Raw genomic sequence first — 18,123 nt, forward strand, 5'->3', positions numbered from 1 at the left:
CTGTACGGTTCGGTCTAAGTTTCAAAACCATGCTTTTGCTTTCAAAGATATATCTCGACATTAACACTTGACATGGGCTTCCGACTTGAATGTCTAGGGTTAGACATTAAATTTGAATTGCATCCTATTTTGGAGATTATCCTATAAAGATAGGGATATGATGCAAATATCTTGGTGTGTGGGTAGTTAGAAACTTTTAGAATTAAATTCATTTATGTATAGGGAATTGGTGGACTTCGTAGTTTTCCAGCTTCTTAGAGCTCGCTGCAAACCATTTTTAGCACTTCAAAACACCAAAATATATGTACCATATCATAGGTGTTAAAGCTAAAAAAATTTAGCAACTAGATCACTTTAGCCTGTTGCTACTAAGATTTAATTCATTTATTTTTATGGGTTGGGGAGGAAGAGAGAGAAGAGAGAGAGAGAGGTTATATATAAATTAATATGTTGAGTTGTTTATATTATTTTAATGAGTTGTATATAAAAATAAAAAAATTTGAAACAGAATGTATCGTAAATCGGTATATTAAAATGGATAAAATATATTTTTAAGGTGCTAGGTGTGGCATACCATAGTTTCAACCATCATGTGGCATTTTTTTTATACAAATTATTATTGATTATATAAAATGTCTATCCAATTGGTTGGTAAGATCACTTGAGATGGATGACAAGGTCCTACCCGCGTAGTGTATAATTTCTTCAATTTGTTTTCCAAACAATTTGTCAACTTGCTGAGAGTGTTATGACTCGGCCCAAAGTCAAGAGGAAACCCTAAAAAAGTGGTCACATCGTATATTTTATTGAATCTGTCTCCCTCACATTTGGTTTCAATTTTGGCCTAATAGAACTTTTAACTATTTGTTATCATATTGCATTTGAACCTTTCATATGTCCATTCCATAGGTTTGAAAAAGTCCACACGGCCACATTAACATTCCTCTGCCGTGCCATCCAACATGTTTGACGCCTCTTCCCACGGAACAAAGTCCAAAACCCCCCACACCTTTAAATATGCCGTATATAACTCTATCCCATTCAGCTCAGACTCAACAAGTTTTTCATTTCTTGTACTTCAATTCTTAACCAATCAATCCCATTTGCATAAAAAAAATTTCACTACTTCTTGCTAACAAAAAGCATTACTAGAGGCATAACCATGAAGAGACAAGCAAATAAGAAGCAAAGTAAGTTCATGTACATTGTGTCATCACCCGTTAGGATTTTAAAGAAGGCAACTAAGTTTTACATGAGAAGCATGGAAGATTGTGCTGGAAGGGTGGGTTATGGTGGTGTTATGGGCGGCCCGGCTGCACAAGTGTCACGCTTGCCTAAGAGTTTTAGTGTCAATTATTCGCAGGGTAGTGATGATGAGGATTTGAGGCAGCTTTTGAGGACTGTGTCAAAGAAAAATGTGGAGAATGAGGAGAGTTCTGATATGCATCAACGGCAACAACAAGAGGTGAGAGTGAGACAGTCCAATATGGGTGCTAATGGAATGGGGAGGAGTTGCAGTGTTGGGTTGGGAAAGATTGGGAGAATTGATGAGGACATACCTTGTAGTTTTGAGGAAGATGAAGTTGATGTGAAGGCAGACTTGTATCCCAGAAGTAGAACTTATGCTGTTAGGAGGAATGGTGTGTATCGTTAAAGATAGGCACACATGAGAGAGAGAGAGAGAGAGAGGTTGAATCAATTGTTTTTCTATTCCGATTGAAACTTTGAAACTGTAATATATAATTTGTGAATTTGTTCTTCTTTTCTTTAGATGAAAATGAATTTGTTCTTTGAATGTTTACCCTTGTGTTACTTTTAATTTAATTGTTATGAGTTTTATTTAGAAAAAATGGGGGAAAAAAAAAGTTAAAGTAGGAACTTTGCCATACAAGAATTCTTTGCTGATTTTGTTATAGTGACAGCATCAAGATATGCTTAGACAAGTTGAATACAAAAACATAGAGTACACAATCGGTTTAAGATTGTTCCATGAGCTTATTTACAATTTTAAACATAATGTACGGCTATTTAAAGTGTCATATTATTTAAGATAAAACAAAAAATTTGAATTTCTAGACTATTGGTGTATGTGGTTTATATATGATTGTATGCATATAAGGAAGACAAGCTGCAACAGGCACCCAATGTCTTGAATGCCTGCCATATTCTAAGAAATCATCTGTGACAGGCATGCAGTTTTGCAGGCTTCTCTTTATCATTTCATTTTATTTTTTCGATAATTTGATTGTTACCATGGGAGAGAGTAAATTTAAACCCTATTTTTTTTTTTTTGGTTGAAAACACCAAGAAACCATGTTAAAGATCTTGGCCTCTTTATCATGTTGTTAAGCATCTACAAGTAACCTTGTTAACAATGAAGTCTGATTACAATCCGCAAAAACTCTTTCAAGCAATCTATATATATTTTAATAGGTAAAAATTAAAGAAAGTTTAATTAGAATTTGAAATTAGAATCAAATTTGGAGTTAGGTGCCTAAATTTATGTAAGGGCCACACCATAATTATCTACTTAAGTTTATGTCATGTGTCTATTTAAGTTTTTTGATCTTTGTGTCAAGTGAATTAATGAGTGTAAAATACTAAGAATCTAATATTAATGAACTATAAAATAAAATTAAAAAACCAATCACATATACTCAATAAAAATCACCACACTTTCTATCTTATTAAAAATTAGAAAAAGAATAATCATAATAGTGTTATATTTAGGTAAGAATTTTAATATGTGACTAATTTTGTTTACTGTTTTTATTATAAATAATTTGACTAATTATTTATATTTTTATGATAATTTTTTTTAAAATTTTAAATGTATCTATACGTATGCATGTGTTACATGTTATTTTTTTTAAATAATTTGACTAATTATTTATATTTTTATAATAAAAATTATGTTTAATTTTAAATGCATCTATGCATTTTTCCATTGATTACATACTAGTGAAGTTATGCTTTAGCATTTTAGTCAAATATTTTATTGCAAATTTTCATTTTATCTATCAAAAAATGTGTGATCATCTCAGTCACAGCCTTAAGAGAAATGAGAGTACTAAAATCATATCTTTTTTTGTTTTTGTTTTTTGAGAAGAACTAAAATCATATCTTAAGCTGCGATGATCATACATAGTTAAATCATACTGACCAACAAAGAAAGAAGAAAAAAGAGTGTACTAAAATCATAAAGAGAGATTGCAAGATGAAACGAAAAAAAAATGCAAAATATATTGACAAATTGAGTTAATAATGAGTCGTTCTTCATATTTTTTTAAAATTTAAAATAATATCTTGAAATTGTCTACTAGACAAGGTCTAATCTAATGTGCTGGAGCAGCTGCAATATATTATTAGCCGCGCCGGTATTGGTAGAAATTTGACCATAGCAAGTATGCAATAAGTATACAATTTAAACACAATAACAATATATTTTCAACAACTAGAAATTAGTTGGCAAGCTTGATTTGTTATGCTCAATGGGAATATTGAAGAGTAAAAAAAAAACTATTTTATTAAGGAAAATATATTAAACGAATAATGTTTTTAGAGAATTTATGTGGTCAATCATAATAAACATATGCTAATGGCTAACTTAAAATTGGGGTGATATTTGCGTGGAAGAAAAAACATATCAAATCCGTAAAATTAATAAATAAATAAATAAATAAACATCAGAAAGTCAAGCACTAAGTATATAAACATTTAGCTAATCATTCATTATTTACATAAGAAATTTGCAACATTCGATGCGAACATAACCAACTAAAATTTGATAAGTAGTCAAAGGTATTGTAACTGAATTGACACCTCTCTATGTACTAAGTGCTTGGGGGTCTAGGAGGGAAAGGGTTCGAATTGCAGGGTTAACAGCATAGTATAATTATTCCTCAAAAAAAAAAAAAAAAATTGATAAGTAAAAATAATAATAAATAAGATTCATCTAAAAATATATATATATATATATATATATATATAAAACCGAAACCTTTGCTGGCACCACAATTTTCCACATCAGTACAATATTTAAAAAATAAAAAATAAATCAAAATTATAACTCCTCAAAACCCTAGCAACCTTACCCCTCTCTCAAGTTAAGAAATATAAAGCCACGGTTTCTGCAAACTCTTTCTCTCTCCAGACGTAGGAAGCCCTAAAACATTCAAGATCTACAATGCACGGTATAGATTTTAGCTTATAAAGTTCAGCTTTTGTAAGGTTAGTTTTTTTTATATATTAATTAATACATAGTACATTGTTCACCATTGAATACTCATATAATCAATTTCCAATTCAGTGTTCAAGAATTAAACCAAAATTCTAACTGCGCTATCATAAAATATTATTATTAGTATGAATTTTATGGAGTTGCGGTGTTCAAGAATTAAACCAAAATTCTTTTAAATTATCTATAATATTTTGTCCTCTGAAAATTTTATCTCTTTGATTTTATTATATTGTGTTTCTTAATCTATAGAGAGATTTTCTTTGGTTTCTGCAAACTCTCTCTCTCTCCAGATGTAGGAAGCCCTAAACGCACGGTATAGCATTCAAGATCTACAACTCACGATATAGATTTTAGTTTATAAAGTTCAGCTTTTGTAAGGTTAGTTTGTCTATATATTTAGTCCTTACGTTTAGGTTTTAAGAGATTTATATATTACTACTATGTGGCTAAATTTCCCGTGACATCAGTTTTATATTTTTAACCAAATACATTAGGAAAGCAAGAGAAGGCGCATAAATATTTAGTCCTTACGTTTAGGTTTAGGTTTTAAGAGATTTATATATTACTACTATGTGGCTGAATTTCCTGTGACATCAGTTTTATGTTTTTTTTTTTTTTTTTTTTTTTTTATTTGTTTAATGTAAGGTTAGTTTGTTTACATCAGTTCTTTATTTCAAAGACAAGACTTTTATTTCTACAGCAAGAACTATTTAGGTATGTATCCCTTGCAAGCACACATGAACTTAAATTGTCTTTTAATATATGCATGCTTTATTATTTTCTAATAGTTTTCCCGTGTATCGTACGGGTTAGCGACTAGTAATAATAATAACTATGGATAGGATATCCTTAAAAAACTGAAGATGCATTACCATAAAATATAGACGGGTTTATTATAATAATAATAAATAATAAAAAAACTATAGACAGGGACACAGGGTATCGTTTAAAATACGAAGATGCATCATACATTGCCATAATTTTTAATTATCTTCACTGATTGAAAGAATCTTCATTTAAAAAAATAATAGTTTGATTATTGATGGATGACGTTCATGATTAGTTTGAGTCGAAATCTTTTAAGTGATCTTCACTGAACTTTTTGTTATAATTTTTATTTTTATTGAACTTATTGTTAATTTGTTTTGCCAACAAAAAATTTTCTACTACTTTATTTTCTTGTATTAAAAAAATGAACCATTGTTCATTTTTGGGCAAACAAAATATTTGCTACTACTTTCTTTATTGTATTTAAATATCATTATTATTATTATTCAATAAATATAATGGGAGAGTTTGAATTTGTTGTAAAAATACATTACACAATAAAATATTTGCTGCTACTTTCTTTATTGTATTTAAATAGTATTATTATTATTTTGATAATTCAATAGACACAATGGGAGAGTTTGAATTTGATCATACAATATGTATTTATAAATTTGAAAATTGCATAATGATATAGATAGACAAGTTTCTTGCCTAATTAAGGATGCAAATATCCTTCAAAAAAGAAAAGAAAAAAAGAATGCAAATGTTGTTTTGATAAAATCAAAATGCAAATATCCTTCAATTATTTTCTCTATGTTCTTGATTGTGTGTTAATATATATATATATTTATATATATTTAGATTCAACTATTGCAAAAGTAACTAATTAAATTGGAGTAAGAATACGATATTTCAAATTAATTATTTCTCATATAAATCTTAGTAAAATGATATTAAAATTTCATTATATTTAAATAATTAATGCATCACTTCACATAATTAATATAAAAAAATAAATGTATTTATTCTATTAGTAATCTCAAATAAAAATAGTTTCTTAGGTTGACAAAGTCAACGCTAACTAAGGACCGGGGCGAGCGGAATTCAGTAGAGGCTCGAAGAGGGGCTTCTAATATTGGGTTTATAGATTGACCTCGATTAATTAATCAAATTACCCAAGTTGATTAATTAGTCAATATTACATGCAAATCATATTAAGGCACAATCAAATCACCAAACTAAATAGAGTGCAGATCACGATAGGGAAAACTCTCACAGGCAAAATCCTATCAAGTGAATTTTAGGTCACCACCCCTGAATAATCTACCAACAAGAAAAAGCAGTTTACAAGCACAAGGTATCTTACCCTACAAGCCTATCTTAAAGTACCTACCTATAGTAGAACCTACTCAGCTGTGCTAGTCTTAGTTCCAATCCCTAATTGAACTTGATCTTATAGAAGACTTCTCATTTGCACAAATCTCTCTATCTGCGATTAACTACACAACAAACTTTTTGATTGTTGTAGCTTTTGTAGAGTTCTTTAATCCACATTTGAATAAACCAGAAGTAGCTTGGCATAAAACTGTAGACACATAAATGTCGAAACCACTCTTGTTATGTGTGTATGTCTCTATTTTTTTTATGACGGCTATTTTTTTATGTCCCTAGGAAGTTAAATCATTATGAATTGAAAACAAATATTTATATTCAATTTTCTAGAGACTTGATAGATCGAGAGGTGTCGAGTTAGGTATCAAGGTTCATTAAATCTTTTCTAGATCAACAGGTATCGAGGATGTATTGGAACCTGTAGTTTCATCTTTTCATGAGTGATCTTGTGTCTTCAATAATATTACTTGTTATTCAAACTAGGTCTTCTTGAATACAATAGAAACTAAGACTCAATTACTTGTTTTTTGAAGGATATGCCAATCACATAAAAACATAACCCTTACAATAATTAAAGCACAACTATAGATAATTAATATATGCATTTACTTCAATGGCTAATCTAATGGATTGCTCCTTTGATATAAATTTGTTGAGGTGGAAGCATAAATAAAGAAATTCTTAAGGAATGTGTCACATGACAAAAGTAGCAAAACTATTAGAATAATGTGGCCTAATAGCATTTTCATTAAAAAAAAAAAAAAATGTAGCCTAACATGAATTTTATGATGCTGCTATTATCAAGAAATAAATATTCAAAGTCTCTTGTGAAATTATGCAATATTTTTATGATGTAAGATATTGATATATTGAAATAGGTCTACTTGATTTAGTAGAGTAAGATCATGAATGATGTAGCTTATTCTTATAGTTTAAGTACATTGTTGGACCATGATGGAAAAGAGGTGTTGGAAATATTTTAGTGAATAAACAAGTTTTGATACAAAATTAAAATCTCAAATAATTAGCAAGAACGTAAAAAAAAAAAAAAAAAAAAAAAAAAAAAAAAAAAAAAAAAAAAAAAAAGAGAGTTTAGAACAATCTCACAATACTATAGAATCACATTGTGAAAGTGTTGTCTTTAAAGATTAATTTGTGCCACCCAGAGTAAAACTCGGTACAACTGGTTCTCTTGGCTAAACAACTTCCCAAGATTAGACTATAGCGTCAACTTTCGTGATCGACACTGTAACACCTCGACCTAACTTTATAATTAAACTATGTGTTTGAATGGTTAACTATTATTTTAAGCCATTTTCTTTCTATATGATAGGCTACAAACTGAATGACCCCTTGTGATAGAAATTAATTAATTAATTAGTCAAGTTATTAATTAATCAATTTATCATGCAAACGTGTGGTAGCACAAACAAATCACTAATAAGCTAATAATGTAGTGGAAAATAAATAACACGGTGATTTGTTTACAAATGGGGAAAACCTAACGGCAAAAACCCACTGGGTGATTTTCAGGTCATAACTCCCGAAACTCCACTATTATCACAACAAGTAGTTATAAGTAAAGGAATCCTAAGTACCTTACCAACCTACAGTTGAACCCTTACCCCAATACCCAATTGGACTTGTTCTGTAGTGGCAGTTCCCCTTTCTAATGCATGACTCCCAAGTACGTGACTAACCAATTGCACGGATTCTAGTACGGGACTTCAATCACCAACTAAGAAGATTGTTGGTTGCAAAGTTTTTCAGTTCATCCACACGATAAAGATCAAGAAGATGCTTGGTCACAAAACCCTACGGTGTACATACACAGCAACTTCTTCAAGAGAAAGAGATGAACTAGGGCAGAAATTTCGTCTCCGATCACAATTTGCTTGAACAGAGTTTGCTTAAAAATTGTGCAACTTGTGAACTGTTTGATGGCACTTAAAACAATCATTTTATATGTCTAGGGTTAGGAGAAAAGAAAGCCTAAAGACAAATTTATGGATCCCAAGAAAATTAGATTTGAATTTTGAAAATCTTAAACCTCGATAGATAGGAGGTATCGAGCAACTGCCGAGAAGGTGTCGAGCACACCGAACTTTGAACAAGTTTTTTAAGCTCGATAGATGCAGCTGTCGAGCCAACTATCGAGCTTTAAAGAATTTTCACTATCAACTTGATTTTTTGAACAGACTTGAAGGCTTCAATACTTGATTTTGGAACATGGTTTCTTAAAGTATTTCAACACATCCTAAATCTACCCAAATACAAGTAAAGTGCGTTTTGTCAAAGGATAAGCCAATTACATAAAATCATGACATATGTACTTAATGTGAAACACATATGTCCTAACAATCTCCTCCTTTGGCAATCCGTGATAAAACCACAACAAACAAATGAACATATGAGAAAAAATATAAAACACTTAACTCATATTCACTTGTTGAATACAATAAAATCTATCATAACACAAACTCTTGAAAAACTTTGCAAGAAGAGAGTTTATGGCAAATAGACTTTGACAACCTGTATTTTTGAAACACTTTAAATAAAACTCATTAAGGCATCTTTGTGTGAAACAGAAATAATAGATTGCATACAAGTATAAGAAACATATATATTAAAGGAGAAAAGAAACAACACATGAAGGGGTAGGTAAAAGAAAGACATACATCAACATAAATAAGGAGATAAGTACAAAGTGTGTCTATAAATGGTCACAAGACCTCATATACAAGTATAATGTATCTAAAAAGAAAGAAAAGAAAAGATATATACTATCCTCATTACATCCCTCAAAACATACCAACACTCCCCCTAACAAAATGGTCCTATACTAACTCTTCCCCTAAGATAGACTACTCTTATATCCAAAACTACTCCCTCTTTTTGTCACGAGTGACAAAGGGTAAGAGTGTCAAGTAGACATCTCATCGATAGAGCTAACATCTCATCGATAGAGCTAGCATCTCCATCAGCATCATCCGAAGCATCATCGTCATCACCATCATCATCATCCTCATCCTCAGAAGCAGAAGCCACGTGAGTAGGTGGTGAAGGAGTAGCCTCAGGAGCAAAACCACCCATGGACACCTGTCGCTATGCAATACGATCGACATGAACGTTCACCTGATACAACTCTGTAGAGAGTGTATATAGGCGAGCATCCATATGCTGTAGCTGCGCCATGATGTCTCTTAAAGTCACATCGCCCGAAGAAGAGGGAGAAGCGGATGTGGATGGAGCAGAACGGGATGGAGCTGAACGGGAGGGAGGAGCTGTTGAATCTGACTGTTGTGATTGAAGTTGGGCCTCACTACGTTTAATAGTAGCGTAATCTATGGCACACATGACAGTGAAAAGGTCGGAAGAGGGAAAAGGAATAGAAAAATGATGTAAGATCGTCGTGATAGCGGAAGGAAAGATGAGCTTATCACAGGACGTCGAATCTAGATGAACATCTATAATAGACAGAATGAAATGAGAAGGGAAATCTATAGTAAGATGCTCAAGAAGAGATAACAAAAATCAAGCACGAGGCTCTGTAATGGAGTTATAGTGAGAGAGTGGATGCAAAACAAAGGTCATCACCATGTTCATGAATCTAGGATCTTTAGCAAAAGGTCTAGATTAATCTATGTGTATATGTGTGTGAAGTTTACTCTTAGAGACTCTAACCTCGATCCTTACCCTCCACATCTCACAAGCATTTATACTTGTACAGTGATCATCGTACCAAGGATGCGCAATGGTTGAATGAAATTTCGAAACATAAAGAGCCAATATGAAAACAATTCCAAACTTTATAGGACAAAATATAAATTTTAAAACATAAATGGTCAAAATAAATTAAAAAATCCCAAATTTTAAGGGGTTAACTGTATTTTAGTCTTACATTTTCCATTTCAAATTATGCATAGCAGCTTTATATTTATTTGCTAGGGCCCTAGGGACGTATTTATGCTGAAATAAATGGAATGTGGTGAATCCTATGATCTTTTTTTTTTTTTTTTGGTGAAAAGGAGAATTCATTAAAACTAAAAAAAAGAAATCTCACGACGAAGCATGTTTAGATACATCCCATTGAGTCATAAATTAAAAAAAAAAAAAAAAATCTAATTATAGCTTGAACCCATCCTAGCAAGCTTGTCGGCACGTCAATTCGCTTCAAAGTAGCAACACTTAAGCAGATTTGAAGAACCTGGAAAGTAGCTACCTGCAATCATCCAAAATAGGAGACTAAGAGTGCGTTTAAGATTTTTTTTTTTTTTTTTTTTTTTTCAGTGAATGAACAGTAAAAATACTGTTTATGTACTGTGCGGGAGACAAATTTTACTGTTTGTGCACTGTTTGAGTACTGTTCATGGGACCCACAATCACTTTATTCAGAAAAAAATATTAAAAATGGATCCCACGGTACTATTTATACATTTAAAAATTATTTTGCTACAGTGTTTTTCAGTTTTCAGTTTTCAGCTGTATCCAAACGGACCCTTATTATCAAGATTGCCTAAGACATCTATGATTGCTTTGGCAGCTAACTCTGCTTCAACACAGTCAAAATTCGATAAGTCTCCTTTCTTTTTTCTTTTTGATGACAGATAAGTTTCCTTTCTAGTACTGACACATAATAGCCTTCCAAAAATCAATGGTCACACTCATATAATTATAATAATAATTTAATGGTGGGGCTATAGAGCCTCAGAAGAAGTTAATTTTACAAAGAAAAGCTAGATCATGACAATCCAACACAATGTATTGTCTGTTTCTCAAAAAACGAAAGGAAAAGAAAACAATGTATTATCACAAAGGGAAGTTCGGTAGATCACGTCCCAATTCTGATACCAGTTCCTCCTCCTCCTAATTTTTTTGGGTCAACTATAGTAGTACATGACAATGCATGGTGCCGAATGGTTTGGGTCACGTGTACACCTACACTCTTGGTCTGATACAACTTGAATATTGAAGCAGGCCTGTTGAGGAATTTGTTGGGTAAACCACGTGCTAAACTACCTTAATAATTTCTATATATTTTTTTTTCGAAAATTTAGAGTTTAGTTGAAAACATTGGATAACTGCTCCATGAGTTACGAAGCTGCTCCACAAATTCAAGACCAGTTACAAAGTTGAGTCTCATAAGTCTATGCGAAAATAATAAGTACCCACTCCCCTTGTCCCCACACTTTCTCACTCCAGCAGCCAAAAATTTTCAGGCACTACCTTTTGGTTTTTTTGAGGTCAGATATGGTATCTCACATGCTATTCCCAAGAAAGTCTTGCAACACTGCCAGTCTGCCGAGATGGGCGTCTTTGCATTTGCTTCTTGCGTTAATTCTCTCAGCAAACACAGTTTACTCTGGCTCCATTGTCAAGTATCTGCCTGGCTTTGATGGTGAACTACCATTTAAACTCGAAACAGGGTAAGTTTTTTGAAGTTTGAACTGCATTTTGAGTGTAAAATATATAGGTTTGTTCCATTGCGAAAATTTTAATGGGTTTTTTGTTTCAGATACATAAGTGTGGGGGATTCTGAGCTATTCTACTACTTTATTGAGTCTCAAGGAAATCCTCAACAAGACCCTCTTTTTCTTTGGCTTACAGGAGGACCTGGCTGTTCCTCTTTTAGTGGACTTGTCTATGAAATTGGTACCCTTATTTCTCTCTGTTCTTGCTTTCATTGCAACCATTTAGGACTAACACTTTTCGATATGTTAACTAGAATTGGAAACTAACATTTGCACATAGCTGATGCAAACTTGCATTACACGCCTTCAGTTTTATTTAGGCTCCACATATGGTCGTTTTGGAAGTTCATCAATAAAAAAACATGTGACATTATGCATAAAATTATGGATGTTGTGTGCAGTATGGAAAAACAATTACCGACTTAAGAATAAACTTTCACATTTGGTACGACAGGACATAGTATTATATTTTTTAAATTGTTATAAATGGTTAGACTAGGCAATACCATGGAGTTATAATACTCTTGACAAGACAGGATAATTGTTCATTTTATTGGAAATACAATGAATAATTAGAGGAAATCTCTCCTCCCTTCCCTTCTTCCTTTCTTTCCATTTAACCCTATGCCAAATTAGAGGAAATCTCAATGTCTTTCTCCTCTTTTCCATATCTATACCAACCTGACTCAAGCTGCTAAAACCACCTCTGTATAGTGCTTTCATGTCGTGAGACATAATCATATACACTGGTGATCAGTCATATCGATGAACCAAAATGCTCTGAACGAGGCCCCAAATCAATTTTTTGATTGGAGGGCTCCAGATGCGACTATAGCAATCTCTATTTTTTGTGGCCCAGCTGTTGATTTTTCAATTCCTTGCTAGGTGGTAGATGGTAGCTAGCTCTATTAGAGGGCTAGTAAATTAAAGAGTTATAGAAATGGTTTCAATTCTGTAGCACCATCCGTTCAGATGCAAAACTACGTAGGAGGGAATGGAATGGGTATAATGGAACACTCATTCTTTTTTATTTTTTTAAAATGTCAAATTTTCATTCCCCCAAAATTGGGCAGAATTTGAGAGAATGAAATTAGATTTAATGAAATTTTTACTAAAACTCCCAAAATACCTCTATATATTCAACTATTTATTTTAAAATAGGGGCCTAATAGTAATATCATCATAATATAATTCCATTCATTTCCTTCTATGTTACTCTCAAACAAGACTACTTACATTCAATTCATTTGCATTCATTTGCATTCCTTTATTTTAAAGCATTCAAAAAAAATTATTTAATTCTATTACATTCCATTCATTTCCCTTGTTTAAATACATTTCATTCCATTCCTTTTCATTCCCTTATGGTTATTCCATTCCATTAGCATGTTAGTGTAACAAGCACTAACATTCCTTTCCCTTTAGGCTTCGCTTGAGAGGAGGGAATGAAATGGAATGAAAAGAATCATTTTAGAATATTCTTCCCTTCCCTTGTTTGGAAGTTTTAATGGAGGGAATGGAAAACCCATATCCTTGTTTAGGAGTTTAAGTAGGAGAGAATGTAATGAATAGGAGAGAACACTCATTCCTCTCTATTCCTTTAAAACCTCAAATTTTCATTCCCCCCTAAATTGGAAGGAATGAAAGAGAATGAAATTAGATTTAATAATTTTTCTATTAAAACTCCCAAAATACCCCTGTATATTCAATTCTTTATTTTAAAATAGGGGTCTAATAGTAATATTATCATAAAATGATTCCATTCCTTTTCCTCTATGTTGCTCCCAAACAAAATTATTTACATTCCATTCATTTCCATTCTTTTCAATTCCTTTATTTTAAAACATCTAATCAAAGTTACTTAATTCCATTTCATTCCATTCCTTTCCCTTACTTAAATACATTTCATTCTATTTCATTCCATTCTCTTATGATTATTTCATTCCATTCCATTCTCTTCCCTTATGAACTCTCAAGTGGAGCCTTAGTGTATATTGAATGGGATATAATGTTTTATGCACAAGCACTTTTAGTATGTTTGCCCGAATATACTAACATTTAGTACATTTTTTTATAGAGATGGCTAGTGTCTTAGTACTGGTCAGGCTTAAAAAGGAAAATAAAACAAGTAAAAAAGGTCTAACTTGGATCTGCTCAAGTAAAAAGTTTGCGACCATGCAGGTTTGAATGAATGACTTCAGAGTTCTTCAATTTATTGTAACTTGATGACCACCAATGTAATTTAATTTTTGCAGTGGATTTCATTCAATATCAAAGAGCATTATAATTATTTTGTAAATTTTTTGGCACAGAAGGGTTTGGTTTGAAGAAGGAAATATTAGAACAAGTTAAATTCAACCTTAACTGTTTGAATAGTTTCATAGCCTCTGATATTTGGTGAAGAGTGGGCTGAGTGGCTTTCCTGCCTTTAATTAGTTGAGTGACTTCTTTCATAAGCAAAAAAGCTGTAATCTAATTTGATAATTCTGTGCAGGTCCACTGGAATTTCAGATTAACAACTACACTGGGGGCTTACCAAGATTGGTATATTACCCATATGCATGGACAAAGGTACTTATTTTGAGCAAGCAGCCTTCTCTACTTCTGTCCTTGTTTCTTATTTTACAATTGTTATTAATCTGTGGTGGTCATTATCCAGACAGCCAGCATTATATTTCTAGATGCACCTGTTGGTACTGGATTCTCCTATGCAAGAACTCCAGAAGGCTGGCCTACCTCAGATTCAGAATCATCTGAACAATCCTATCAATTCCTCAGGAAGGTGCGTAAAACCTCATACCTTCAAGAAGGAAAATTCCACTCTTTTTGCAGAAAATTATTATAGCAGAAATGTAGGAATCCAAAATGGTCCATTACAGATATTAATAAGAGGTCTTGGACAAGTTTAAATACTCATTCATGTGTTTGAGCTATGTTGCAGTGGCTAGATGAGCACCCACAATATCTCCCAGTTCAACTATTTATTGGTGGTGATTCTTATTCAGGCATTATTGTTCCATTAGTGACAAAGAAGGTCATAGATGGTAAGATAATTTATTGACAACTATTTGTGGAATTGTGGAAGTTGAATTTGTATATTGGAGTTGATCCCCCTTTGAGTTACTCATTGATCTTGGAATGACATGTACTTGCAGGTATTGCAGCTAAAGTCAAGCCACGAATGAATCTCAAAGTACATGACCTATATTAATTCACTTAAATTATTTGGGCATTTCATTTTGCTGTTGCATAGTGATTATGGCATTCTTCTTTCAAATGAATTTAGGGGTATTTAATTGGGAGCCCACGTACAGATTCGGTTATTGATGAAAATTCCAAAATAATATTCGCTCATCGGATGGCACTGATATCAGATGAACTTTTTGAGGTGAGTGGAGTTTACTTGGTATGCAGTATAGAATAATGGTTAAATAATTAAATTGAATGTTTACTAACAATTTAAAGATTTGGGACAATGGTAATTCGCCATTTTAGGCATCCTGGTACTCTTATTATGTACATATAGTCTGAAAATGTTGGCAAAGATGTCACATAAGCTTTACTTTCATTGTATTGAATTTGCTGATTTCTTATTTTTCATATTGATTGGTTCTGATGTCTTCCTTATGGTTGTAACACCTTGGTGCTGATTTTATGTTTACATCTTTGCAGGAACTTAAAATAAGTTGCCAAGGGAACTATGTGGATGTAGATCCATCCAATACAGCATGTGTCTTGGCTCTTGCATATTACAAAAAAGTGAGTCGATTTTTAATGTAATATTGTTTTACTCAATTTCTTCCAAACACTGATAGATTAAACGGAACTGCAGTGCATAAAAGATCTATTTCGTAATGATATTTTGGAACCAAAGTGCGCTTTTGCTTCTCCAAGCCTTAATACAGAACTGGATAGAAGATCTGTACAAGAAAATTCGGCAGATTTCATACTTTCTCCACCAAGAATTCATGAATATTGGTGTCGGGTAAACATTCCCTCTTATAAATTGCCACATCACATACAGTGAGATATGTTCTTGTGTGATTCATTTTGAAAGCTGCATTACCCTTTTCTTGAAATATATAAATATATAGCTCTGTGATTAACCGGTTTGCTTTTAACTGCAGAATTTTAATTATGCATTAGCATACATGTGGTCCAATGATGATAGAGTTCAAGACGCTCTGCATGTTCGACAGGTACATAAATTCTTCAGGGTTATGTTATTTGAATCCGTATAAGTTTATTGAGAAGCCATCCTTGTGGTGCCAGGGTTTTGTCTGGGATTGGAAGAGGTGCAACAAGAGCTTATCATACACAAAGGATATTTTGAGTGTGGTTGATGTTCATCGATATCTCAGTAAGAAAGGCTTACAAGTCCTGGTGGAGAGGTAATCACTTGTGATTTTCTGCACTCAACATTGTCTACTTGGAGGCAATTAGTGAATCAAACCACACAAATTGATATAATTTTTATCAAAATGGGAAAATAAACTAAAAAAATTGTCTAAGCTAAGTTGATATCAAGCTGATAAAGTGAAACCAAGGGCATGTCTACTTTAAAATTTGGTGTATAAACATTGAAGTCAGTTTTGATTCCCCCCTCTACTGTATCAATTTACTGAATGTTACACTTACCATCAAAATATGGATGAAAATTGCTTAGTGGAGGATACTTGATAAAGGAAATTGACTCACATTAAATTTAATGATCTTAAATTTCACTAATTTTGAGTCTAATTATAAATTGTTTCCATCAATTAGATTAATTTTAGCTGCTCATTTCTAAAGATTTTCTCATTTCAACAGTGGTGATCGCGATATGGTTGTACCATTTGTGGGCACAGAACAATGGATAAAGTCACTTAATTTGACTATTGTCAATGATTGGCGACCTTGGCTTGTTGATGGTCAAATTGCAGGGTGAGTAATTTATTGCAATCTAATCTTTCATAAGCTTTTGAGTATTTTGGAAAAAAAAGATCCATTTCTTAGCTATGCCGCTTGTTTAATTTAGGTACACAAGAAAGTATTCTGAGAATGGATTTCGTTTAACATTTGCAACTGTAAAGGCAAGCAAACCATTCTCTTATTATTGATTCATCTCTTTACTTTTGATCTACGAAGAATAGTAACATATATTTTTTTTCCTGTTGTATTGTATAGGGTGCTGGTCATACTGCACCAGAGTACTACCGTAGAGAATGTTATAACATGTTTCAAAGGTGGGTTCATTATTACCCTCTGTAATAAGTGGGTTATTTTTTGGTTCCTCTCTCTCTCTCTCTCTCTGAGCTCTGTAATAAGTGATTGAAGCTTCAATAATTTGGGACATTTGATCATGAAGTGAGGTTCTTGCATTTGTGTAGTTTTTATAGATGAAAGCAGTTCTAATCTTTTAGTCATTTAGTGCTTAGGGTCCGTTTGGATACAGCTGAAAACTGAAAACTGAAAAACACTGTAGCGAAATAATTTTTAAATATGTGAATAGTATCGTGGGACCCATTTTTAATGAAAAAGTTGCTGAAAAGTGAAATTTGTGGGTCCGTGAACAGTACACGATGTGCTGTGATTGGTCCAAAAAAATTTGAAAAGTCAAAGTTTGCGGCTACTGTTCATTAAACAGTGCATGAACAGTAGCTGCAACACCCAAAACGCTCCAAAACGCGTGAAAAAAAAAAAAAAAAAAAAAAAGACAAAACGCAAACGCAGGGAACTTTCAGCCGAATCCAAACGCACTCTTAATTTGTCTAATTACAAGTTTACAACAACGTTCGAAAAACCACATCAGTTGGTCCAAATAAAAGGTACAGATATGTGTACATGTATGGTATACATGAATTTATTGTAGCTTCAGTTAGTCTTTTTTTTTTTTTTTCTTTTTTTTGGAGATCCAAGATAGAAGTTAGTCTTTTTTTGTATGAATGTGAGATGGGTAACTCCTAGTCTTCTTTCTCGCGGAGGTATCACCGTATAAATCCATCAAAGATTCAAAGGAGAATTTGGAACTATGCCTTTCAGCTTGTTTATTTATAGTCCTACCCATCTGGTTGCTCTAATGGTTCTTAATAAGCATCATGTGTGATACATGACTTCTTAGGTTCAAGTCTCTAAGAGCATTAGGTAAAAAAAATTTATTTTCACATATTAAAAAAGTTATTTTATCTATTTTAACACACCATTTTACAATTTATGTACATATGATATTTTACTTTTCCATACAACACATTAAAATAACCAAAAAAAACT

General features: G+C 32.4%; 2 protein-coding genes across 2 annotated transcripts; both read left to right on the forward strand.

Annotated features, from left to right (window-relative positions):
• The first annotated feature begins 1,027 nt into the window (after positions 1 to 1,027).
• On the forward strand, positions 1,028 to 1,801 carry LOC126705740 (uncharacterized). Its single transcript, XM_050404914.1, has one exon. The coding sequence runs from the start codon at positions 1,163 to 1,165 to the stop codon at positions 1,652 to 1,654; it is 492 nt and encodes a 163-aa protein (XP_050260871.1). The 5' UTR covers positions 1,028 to 1,162; the 3' UTR covers positions 1,655 to 1,801.
• Positions 1,802 to 11,465: 9,664 nt separating this feature from the next.
• Positions 11,466 to 17,279, forward strand: LOC126706216 (serine carboxypeptidase-like 17). The gene is made up of 14 exons (XM_050405552.1): positions 11,466 to 11,829; positions 11,919 to 12,055; positions 14,369 to 14,445; positions 14,534 to 14,656; positions 14,816 to 14,918; positions 15,030 to 15,067; positions 15,161 to 15,262; positions 15,547 to 15,633; positions 15,707 to 15,859; positions 16,002 to 16,073; positions 16,147 to 16,265; positions 16,684 to 16,797; positions 16,892 to 16,946; positions 17,041 to 17,279. The coding sequence occupies exons 1-14, from the start codon at positions 11,654 to 11,656 to the stop codon at positions 17,122 to 17,124; spliced, it is 1,440 nt and encodes a 479-aa protein (XP_050261509.1). The 5' UTR covers positions 11,466 to 11,653; the 3' UTR covers positions 17,125 to 17,279.
• Positions 17,280 to 18,123: the final 844 nt, after the last annotated feature.

Source organism: Quercus robur, chromosome 11 (assembly GCF_932294415.1).
Source record: "Quercus robur chromosome 11, dhQueRobu3.1, whole genome shotgun sequence".
NCBI lineage: Eukaryota > Viridiplantae > Streptophyta > Magnoliopsida > Fagales > Fagaceae > Quercus > Quercus robur.